Below are 10099 nucleotides of genomic sequence, written 5' to 3'. Positions count from 1 at the left end.
TTTCTCTTTTTCTTTCTTTATAGAATTTGTAATTGTTTTACACTTTAATGTGAAAAGTTAGGAACGCAAAGAAACTTCTGAAAGAATCATATAACATCAATTGAAATTATTATATATATCTGAAATATAAAACCTATATTGTATATGTTGCGTATACAATGTATATGTAATGTTTAATTTTAGAATGTTGCAATGCCTAAATGCATTAATATTTTTTCTATATGACTTTAATCATAGAAATTATCTATCTGTTGACAAAGCAACCTTTTAAATGCATCACTTGCGCAAAATATAGGAATCTTCTATTTTGGAATATAAAACATATTATTATGCTCCATTATCACTTATATTTTCACTAGATTGTTATTTTATGCTTTTATTATACATTTATATAATATACGTATATGTATATAGATAATATTGTTACAAATTTTGTTATCTGCCTTTTTCTTCATCACCGTGTCGAATATATAACAGTAAAATACGACATCGAAATTTTCACAAGCTGCAATGAATATCACTTTTTAGTATGTCGATATTTAATCTGACATTTTAAATGCATTCTAAAAAATATTATATTCCTTTACCATCGCAAAACTTTCTAACGACGGATAATATAATCCACCGATATTTACTTTAAAATCCGTTGCGCCTCTTTGCAATAGGAATAATATCAAGCTTTGTACTGGTAAGGGAGCCATGTACCATTGAATGTTGTATCTAGAAAATAATGCACAGACGGAAAATTTTGAAAAAACCAAAGAACAAAAATTTATCAATAATCTTTAGCCTGTATTGCTGTGTTCTACGAATAACATTAATAACTGTATCGTATAACTGTAGTACATGTAAATGTACATTCTTTAATCAGACTTCTATCTTACAAGAATGCTTCTTACGCATTAAGAAATACATCTTTACAATGATCCGTAAGATCTTGACCAAGGTAATTTCCAATGAACATAAAAACGATAATGACAAAAATGGAGACAATAGGCGGCATCATCTCCATAAGATCAATTTTTAAAGAGGTAATCAGACAAAGCTAAAACATGAATTTTTTATTTCTAAATAATTCCTTAGTTATTTGTAAACATAAAGCCTAAAATCGTTCTCTCAGATAATTTGTATGATGATTTAGTAAAGCTACTAAATAGGGGATACCCCTGCTACGACATTGTCATTCACATATGTTACCAAGAACATTGTCCTGAGTAAGCTTTGAAAGGTTAGCCGTTATTTATTAAGAAGTTGTTAACAAAACCGTTTACTGATTTTGCACGAATTTTCAGCGAAAGGAGGAAGTGCAGACAGAGTAGTTACTTACACTAACTCAAGCTGTAACTGTCCTTTCGCGTGGACAGCTGAAAATTCGTGCAACATCATTAACAATTTTTTATTAATAAAGTTTTACTAAACATCGAGCTGTAGTTAAATTCGTTTGAAGGTTACTCCGGACAATGTTCTTAATACTATAAGTGAATAATATAAGTAACAATAATATAAGTGCGAAGGAGGGGCTTCCCTAATCGGTACTTTTAACGATGAATTATTCGAAAAAGATGAATATATTGTTCAAGAGATGTTTAAACAGACATGTTTTCTAAGGAGAGAATTTTTTAGCGTTAGATTTTATGTGACAAATATCAACACTTCAAGTCGTCGAGTATCAATTCTTTGCTTATAAATATAAATTTATTTCTGAACTCCATACGCAATTACAGAATCCAGGACTTACTCGAAATAAGTTGAGGCTTAAAGTAGCCACTCCAAATGGAATCAAACAACAGTACATTACTTGTAATTTAGATACCATACTTCTCGTTAATCTACAAAAAAGCGGAATAACGTATTATTATATACTTTTCTACTAGAAAGTACTTTTGTAGAGATACCAACTTCATAGCCTGACGATGAATACCCACGGCACAGATTATCCTTTCGGACATCAAAGCTTCATTTTTTATGCTGTTTTGTATCATATTGGAATTTATCGAATGTTTGATGCGATAGCTGCAGATAATACATATGCATTATATTTATAGGCATAACATTCTACAAGGTGTCCCTTTGCCTTTACTATGATAAACTGTTAAACATTATCATTTTTATTGATATTATTTTAAGATTTGTTTGATATAATAAAAGTTTTGAATATAATACAAATTATTTATGAATATTCTCCTATGTTTTTATTTTTATCTACCTAGCAATTCTAAAGACACCGCAGGTATTGTGATAAAATGCAATGAGCATTGTTCCTACTGCTAACGTTACAATTATTCCTATATAAACTGCTATGGCCAGGTGCATCAGAATTAAATAGTAATACTTTTCTTGATTAATAAAATATTCTGTTATGATGGGCAAATTATGCGATCGGGATATGTTTATCTGGAAAATAACATCAAGAACATCCGACCAGAAATGAATAACTACAAATAAGCATGTGCCAACCATGGAAATCACTAAAAAAGAGAAACAAATTATTTTTTCGATCTATTAGAGGATTAACTGGCAAGTCTGTACCGATTATTTTCTAATAAATTTGTATTAATTCATAATACAAGGTTTTGCGTTACAGAGAAACCCGTGTGGATCTTTTTATTACACCAAAATTCAAATATGAAACATTATATTACTTAATATCAACTTATGTTCTTAATATCAAGTGCTTGCAATCTGATATTAAAGCCATCTTTCTTTCTTCTGAATCTTTCCTATTGTTCTCAAATGGCGGGATAATGTTGATTCATTTACTTCAAGCCGTATTGCAAGCTCTTGTAATGTTTGGAACGAATTTTTGTTGACCAATGCTCCTAATTCGTAGTTTTTCATCTATTCTTGACCTTATCCATTTTTACAAGCATCTCGAACTTTACGTTACGAAACAATACGAAGTTTTGTGTTTGCATTTTGCTAAACAAAATCGGCATGGACTTTCCAGTTAATCCAATAATATAGCAACAGGAGATAGCTCAACGCACATATGCATGCACACACACAGAGATATTGCTAATATTTTAGTAAATCGATCAATCCTGGCAATTACACAGAGATATATTCAACATTTTTCTTTTAAAGTGTACAATAATTTTAAATTAAATTTAAATTTAGAATATGTGTGTTAAAAGAACAAGTGAAAAAAATTAGAAATATGTTTTACTTATTAGAACAGCCGTGCAACGTTTCGCGTTACGGCCATACTCGTCTGTGATAGCGATTTCATTTTTATCCTTTAACTCGTCTCGTATGTCTTGAAGACAGTTCAACAATTCTTTCACCTGGTAATAAAAGGAGTTTTTACGTTATTATTTGTATTTCATACATACACACGAAAAAAATTATATTATATGTCAAGATTTATCTGTATTGACATGTATATTGGAATTTAAACATACTGATTCAATATTAAAATCTAACGAGATGTATTGTATTAAAAAAATACAAAATAGAAGCACAGTAGGGGAAACCTTAAGAATCAGATCTGGAGTACATCTTGCAGTCAAAAATACTGTAAGCTGCAAGTAATAATTTTATGTAATTCTGTCTATCAGAAATTTTATTTATTTATCTCATACATTGCACATTATTAATTATTTTGCCGTATATGTAAATTTAAATGGAAAATACATAAGTGCAATAACAATCGAATATATTTAATTTAGTAATTATAATATTGCAATATAAATCATATTATTATAAATATGCTAAAGATTATATAAATACACTATAATAATCTGATATAAATTATGACATTGAAAGTTGCATGATAACAATGTGATAACAGTGTGATAAGATGTAGTAAGAGTATATGAGTATGAGTAAATAGCTGTATAATAATGCCACCTATTACACAAATAATATTAGTACATATTGTCTTATATACATACCTGGAATACAATAGCACTCATAAGAATAACAGAAAAAAGAATAAATTGAAGCCGAGAAAATATCGATTGCTCATATGGCCAGAGGCCTATAGCAAGTAAAAGAATTCTGTTGAGACTGAAATGATTTTCGAGACGGGTCATGTCTTCGCGAAGTTCGAAACACACATGGCTATAGAAAAACTAACATTTACTTATCCCTTCAGGTTTCTATTGATCGATCAAATATATTCCACAACTTCTCTCTTCTAACTTAAATTGCCGTGCAATTTTCTAATTTTGTTTAATGCGGTGTAATATTAGCGCTATAGTGTAAAAGAGCAGAAAATACTATCATGGGATACAAACACTTATATTATGCCCTCTTAAAATAAACCATATAATAAAATTTTTCATAAAGAAATTTACGGATCGACTTCTTTCCATAAAAAAAATTTATAAGGAATTATTTGCGCAAAAGACAGGATATAGTCGTTGTTGTTAACATAGCAATTTTATATGCTCCGCAGAGTATATGTGTATATGCACTTTTTATCTTTAAGAGAAAGAAAGAGCAAGAAATGTTACAGGTGATATAGTTTTATGCATACACACGCCCCTGCAAGCAATCGCGTGTGCATACGACATGCAGAAATAATATGACGTACACGTGCTCACACTAATTTTCATTTTACTAGTCATAGAATTAATATCTGTTAAATAAAAAAAATAATAATAAATGCATAGATAAATTGTGTTGATTTTCTTGATTGATTAAATCAATCATAACTTTTTGCGTCTGATGTACATTTCAGCGCAGTTTTCTAATTTAGGGTAATATGATGCACTGATGCGACGCACAATATATTGTATGCTATCGTACATTCAGAATATTTATATCATACATTTCTATATAAACAAATTCACAATGAAACTATTGATTTTATAAAGAAATTTATATAATACTACTTTTTTGCTACAAGAAATGGTTAATGAAAAAATATTCATGCAAAAATTTGAAAGGCGTAACCAACATTTTATATTATAATATCAGCATTTTTAAGATTCTACTTTAGTGTTCGTTTTGTAAGATACGTAAGATTGATCCTTAAAATAGGACACACCAGAATAGTGTGTTTATTTCTCCAAATTTAAAAATAAAGGTTTGTTTGTTAACATGTGTGCTACTAGTAGTTCAATGTTAATAAAATATTTATTCAAAATATTATTATTTGTATTATTTTTATATCTTTCTCTCTTCTGGTACTTATAGTACTATATTATAATTAACTTCAAAGAGTGATATTATAGTTTCTCGTTGAACTTGTACATGATTAACGGGTAAGATGCAAATAAATGATTTGATATTATATTGAGAATAGTTTTACTTTGCCGTTTTTTTTTATATACGAGTATATGTATATTATTTGAATATAGAATAACAAATATAAAAATTTATGGATACTGTATTTAAAATACATTAATTATTCCAAGATATAATAGTATATCATAGTTTCTGATATATAGTTTTTTTTATTGAGATATCTAATTTAAAATATCTCAATATCCAAATAGAAAGAACTTCTTGTTCAAAAAGCAAGTTAAAATTAATTAAATTTTTATTACTACTTATGCTTGGGGTATAGAGGATAATGTTTAATTTCAAAGTGTTACATATTATGTGTGTGTGTGTGTGTGTGTGTATATATATTGTATATATATACACACACACACATTATATACATATTATATGTTGTAACAAGGTTTGTTATATGTATAATCCTGGACATAAACTTTTGCTACATTTGCAACAACGATTTAATTTATGATATACAAGAAATATAAAAATTTTCTCTTCTGTAAAGCACATGACGCACGCATGTACATACACATACATTGTTGTTTTTCATTATCATCTATATTACCAATGTATTGCTATTTGATTTATTCTTGCTGTGTTAGCGTGTAGAATGTATAACAGTAAAATAAGTCATCGATGTTTTTATGAGCTGCAATGAATATCATTCTTTACTACTCTCAAATATATAAAGTGACATTTAAAATATATTGTGTGGTACTTTTCTCTACCATGGCAAAACATTCAAAGGACGGAATAAATAATCGACCAATAGTAACATTAAAATCTGTAATGCCCCTTTGTAACAGGAACAGTATCAATTTCTGTATTCGTACAGGATTTAAATACCATTGAATATTGTACCTAAAAAATTTATGCACGGTACACATTATATACAAGTTTGAGAAAAGTAGATAACTTTGTTAGTAATTTTTATCATACGCTTCTTTATGAAGAACATAAATTTCTATTTTATTTAAGTTTCATATATAGCATTTGTATGTCATAAGAATGCTTCTTACGCGGCAAGAAATACTTCTTTGCTATGATCCGTGAGTTCCTGTCCAATATAGCATGAAACGAACATGTATAAAGTAATAGCAAATACATAGATAAGATGCGGTACTACCTCTATAATATCATTCCCAAATGATGCAATCTGAAAAGCCTAATATACTTGTTTTGTGAATAGTTAATTGTTTATAACCTTATTTACGAACATTATATGCATAAAAATGTGTTATTCGCCCATATATTAGACAAAAAAGATCGACTCGATTTTTGCATGAAATTTTACTTTACTGCATACAGTAGAAATCATCATCATTGTCTGTGATCGTAGATTACTGATGATTCTTTGGTTAATGAATAATCTGATTCAACTGCATTTAATATAGCAAAAACTGGATCAAACTTTTTCTGTCAAACTCAGTACTATGACTAATTAAAAAAAAATAAAAAATTTCTTAACAACTGATTAACTATATACAACAGTTAATAATTAATTATTGTGTTTAGTATCAAACATGAATATTAAAAATGTCAAGCATTTTTTCAGAAGCGTGTTTAGATTGTTGCAAATTTAATAAGAAGTTCAAAACTTACTTGAAACATATTGAGACTTAAAGTAGTCACTCCTATTATTACTTGACAAAACATCATTAATTCGAATTTGTTTACCAGAAATTTCGGCAAACTTTAAAGACAAAAACAAAACAGAAACTTATTATAAGTATGTGTATAAATTGTAAACATTTTGTAGGGATACCAACTTCATCGCTTGCCGTTGAATAACTATAGCGCAAATTATTTTCTTGGAGACAAGATTTACGTTTTTCATGTTACTTTTTAATGTATCCATGTCTAATGAATGTTCTATGCGATAGCTGCAAGTAATATGTTTGTCATAGTTATATATATGTATATAGTAATCTATACTTTCTTTATTTAAACAACAATTTTCGTTCAAAATAGTAAATCTGAATTATATTTTGAATTTTACTTATCCTTTTTCAGTTTTTATTTTTATACCTGGCAATTCTGAACATCCCATATGAATATTGAAAGAATGTAAGAAACATTGTTCCCATTGCCATTACTGAAAATATTGCGATGGAAACTGTAACATTTATGTGTAGTAGAATAAAATAGTAGTACTTTTCTTGATCGACAAAATATTCCGTCATTATCATTAAGTTATGAGACCGAGATGTATTAATTCGTAAAACAACATCACATATGTCCATCCAAGTTTGAGAAATGATAAGTATGAATAGGCTGCATACAGCAATCACTGAAAAGGTTTAGATTAATCTATGAATGTAATAAAACAGGAACAGAGAAGAGAAAGGAGAAAAGAAAGAGAAAACAAAGAAAAAATGAATGGAGAAGAAGAAAGAGACAAAACGAACAAGGAAGAAGAGATAAGAGAAAAAAGAACAATTGCTTTGTGACATATACAGGGTGTCTGGTAATCTCCGTGCAACCGATTAATGGCATATAGTTCAGGCCTAACTGAGTCGAAAAGTCCTTTACCATTTTGCAATTTGCGCAATAGTTAACGAGTTATTAATTGTTAAAAATCGCTGTATAATCCGGCCTGCCGCCGAATGCAAGCGCGCGGCGAGATGCGACCGCCTAGCGATCGAGTGCCTAGCGATCGCAGTGGCAATGGCTAGGCATGCCATTTGTAATAAACAATTCTCGCGCCTAGCAACTTCGATCGCTAGGCAGTCGCATCTCGCCGCGCGCTTGCATTCGGCGGTAGGCCGGACTAATACAGCGATTTTTAACAATTAATAACTCGTTAACTATTGCGCAAATTGCAAAATAGTAGAGGACTTTTCGACTCAGTTAGGCCTGAACTATATGCCATTAATCGGTTGCACGGAGATTACCAGACACCCTGTATATGTAGATATGTATAAAGAGACATGCATACATATTTCACTGAGAAATTCATGCATGTGTTAAATATATGTTTATATCGATAAACTAGAAAAAATAGTTACATTTATAAAAATGTCGAATTAATTGTCTCACTTGTAAGTATAGTCGTATAACATTTCGCCTTATAATTATATTTTTCTGCAATAGCAATTTCATTTTCATCTTTCAACTTTCCGTATATATTCCGGATTTGTACCAGTAATTGTTTTATCTTGCAAAAGAATGATTTTTTGTATTGTCTTGATGAATTTCACAGAAACATATATATATGAGAATTTTTTCATACATACATATATATATATATATATATATATATATTATATTATATGTGTGTATGTGTGTTAATATTATAATATATTTTATATATATATAAAATAATAAACAATAAATAATAAATGATCTAAATAAATAATATACATATATTATTTTATTTTATACATATATATATTGAATTTATTTTATTTATATTATACATATATTTCATACATAATATATATATTGAAAATAGTAAAAATAGTAATATTGCAATAATATTGTATATATGTGTAATGATTTGTTAGTATGTTTATGTTTCACACATCAGCTTACTACTTTGATATTAATACCGAACGAGATGTATTGTATTTTGACAATAATGTTAAGAAGCATAAAAGAAAGCACTGTAATGATGACATCCGGAGTACATTTTGAAGTCAAAAGTACTGTAAACTGCAATATAAATAAGCAAAAAAGAAATTTTCTTATTTTCATGCAATGACATGCAAATAGTCAAGTTTAAGTTATTACTATCTTTCATGCGTGTGATAATAAAATGAAAAATAGTGTTCAGTTAAAAATCATTATATAATCTGTTACAATATATAATTATTTATATATAATTAATTACCCATATAACAACGGGAAATACTTAATATTACATGTGTGATAATATATGAATTGCATCTTAACTGCGTTAAAGTAGTACAATAAAGATGTGTTTATGATATATAATTTTCTGTTAAATAATATTGCTTTACTTGAAATATAATCAGTGCCATCAGATTAGCACAGAAGAAAATAAATTGAAATCGAGCAAATTTTGTTTGTTCATAAGGCCACAAACCAATAGCGATTAAAAGAATTCTATTGATGTTGAAATATTGATCCTCGAGACGGACCATCTCTTCACAAAGTTCGGCGTACGAATGACAGTGAAGAAGGCGACGACGAGCGCCGCTTACCCCTTCCTACTTTCAGTTATCGATTAAGCATTTTTCTATGCAAGAATGGCAATTCTTCTAATTCAATATAATAGGATATAATGTAAGACAGTTACACACTATCGATGGGAATAGCAATTCAGCACTTTGACATTACTTCGTAAAATAAAATTTGTATTCAGACAATGATTCTGCGAAATAAAATACTAAATAGTTTACTTTTTAAAATGTTCAAATATAAAAATGCTTGGAAGTTAGTTACATGAAACTCTTTGATGGTTGAGAATTTTCATTATTGTTATTTTAAAAACTACATCGTAGTATATATTGAGAAATATCGTTATTCGAAATTGCTTTTCAGTAAATCAAGTAAGTTTAATCACTATCTGCATCACTATAAGTACTAAAACATAAATTGCGGATAAACATTTAATTTAAAACTTCTTCAAGTATTATCTTCTTCAAATATAAGCTAATGAGTTTTATCATATAATTGTTATCTGAAATGTTATAGGACATAAATTCTCTATATTATTCGCTGCGCGCGCGCGCACGCACGCACGCACGCACGCACGCGCACACACACACACACACACACACACACACACACACACACACACAAAATATATTTACATTTATTATTTCCACAAAATGTATTATATTGTTTATATATATATCGTTATTCTTTATTGCAATTTATATTCTATCCATATTGCCTTTATTAA

General features: G+C 28.7%; 2 protein-coding genes across 8 annotated transcripts; both read right to left on the bottom strand.

Annotated features, from left to right (window-relative positions):
• Positions 1-327: 327 nt before the first annotated feature.
• On the bottom strand, positions 328-5573 carry LOC105287126 (odorant receptor 9a). 7 transcript variants are annotated; one of them, XM_026970122.1, is made up of 10 exons: positions 4079-5573; positions 3894-3979; positions 3402-3521; positions 3167-3284; positions 2207-2468; positions 1900-2013; positions 1739-1829; positions 900-1045; positions 588-720; positions 328-505 (listed from the first exon to the last, which is right to left on the bottom strand). In XM_026970122.1, exons 2-10 carry the CDS (start codon positions 3912-3914, stop codon positions 455-457), a joined length of 1056 nt encoding a protein of 351 aa, XP_026825923.1. In that variant the 5' UTR covers positions 3915-3979; positions 4079-5573; the 3' UTR covers positions 328-454. The 7 variants fall into 7 exon arrangements, with proteins under 7 accessions (XP_026825923.1, XP_026825920.1, XP_026825922.1 ...); XM_026970119.1 differs by having other exon boundaries at positions 3894-5573; XM_026970121.1 differs by having other exon boundaries at positions 328-563; positions 636-720; positions 3894-5573.
• Positions 5574-5663: 90 nt separating this feature from the next.
• Positions 5664-9982, bottom strand: LOC105287174 (odorant receptor 63a). Its single transcript, XM_026970118.1, has 9 exons — positions 9192-9982; positions 8764-8883; positions 8269-8386; positions 7258-7519; positions 6999-7112; positions 6832-6922; positions 6249-6394; positions 5958-6090; positions 5664-5878 (listed from the first exon to the last, which is right to left on the bottom strand). Exons 1-9 carry the CDS (start codon positions 9333-9335, stop codon positions 5828-5830), a joined length of 1179 nt encoding a protein of 392 aa, XP_026825919.1. The 5' UTR covers positions 9336-9982; the 3' UTR covers positions 5664-5827.
• Positions 9983-10099: the final 117 nt, after the last annotated feature.

The sequence above is a fragment of the Ooceraea biroi genome, chromosome 6, assembly GCF_003672135.1.
Source record: "Ooceraea biroi isolate clonal line C1 chromosome 6, Obir_v5.4, whole genome shotgun sequence".
In the NCBI taxonomy this organism is placed as follows: Eukaryota; Metazoa; Arthropoda; class Insecta; order Hymenoptera; family Formicidae; genus Ooceraea; species Ooceraea biroi.
The sequence above is the reverse complement of the archived record's forward strand: the minus strand, read 5'-3'. Positions and strand labels throughout refer to the sequence as shown.

Excerpts from the sequence above, each read along its gene's own strand:
- LOC105287126 (XM_026970119.1), bottom strand. The coding sequence starts at position 4,034 with ATGACCCGTCTCGAAAATCATTTCAGTCTCAACAGAATTCTTTTACTT. Across the intron at positions 3,285-3,401 it reads TAGATTTTAATATTGAATCA|GTGAAAGAATTGTTGAACTG; the intron begins GTATGTTTAAAT and ends TTTTATTACCAG. Across the intron at positions 2,469-3,166 it reads TTGCACGGCTGTTCTAATAA|TGATTTCCATGGTTGGCACA; the intron begins GTAAAACATATT and ends TCTCTTTTTTAG.
- LOC105287174 (XM_026970118.1), bottom strand. The coding sequence starts at position 9,335 with ATGGTCCGTCTCGAGGATCAATATTTCAACATCAATAGAATTCTTTTA. Across the intron at positions 8,884-9,191 it reads TGGCACTGATTATATTTCAA|TTTACAGTACTTTTGACTTC; the intron begins GTAAAGCAATAT and ends TTTATATTGCAG. Across the intron at positions 5,879-5,957 it reads CCTTTGAATGTTTTGCCATG|CTCATAAAAACATCGATGAC; the intron begins GTAGAGAAAAGT and ends TATTCATTGCAG.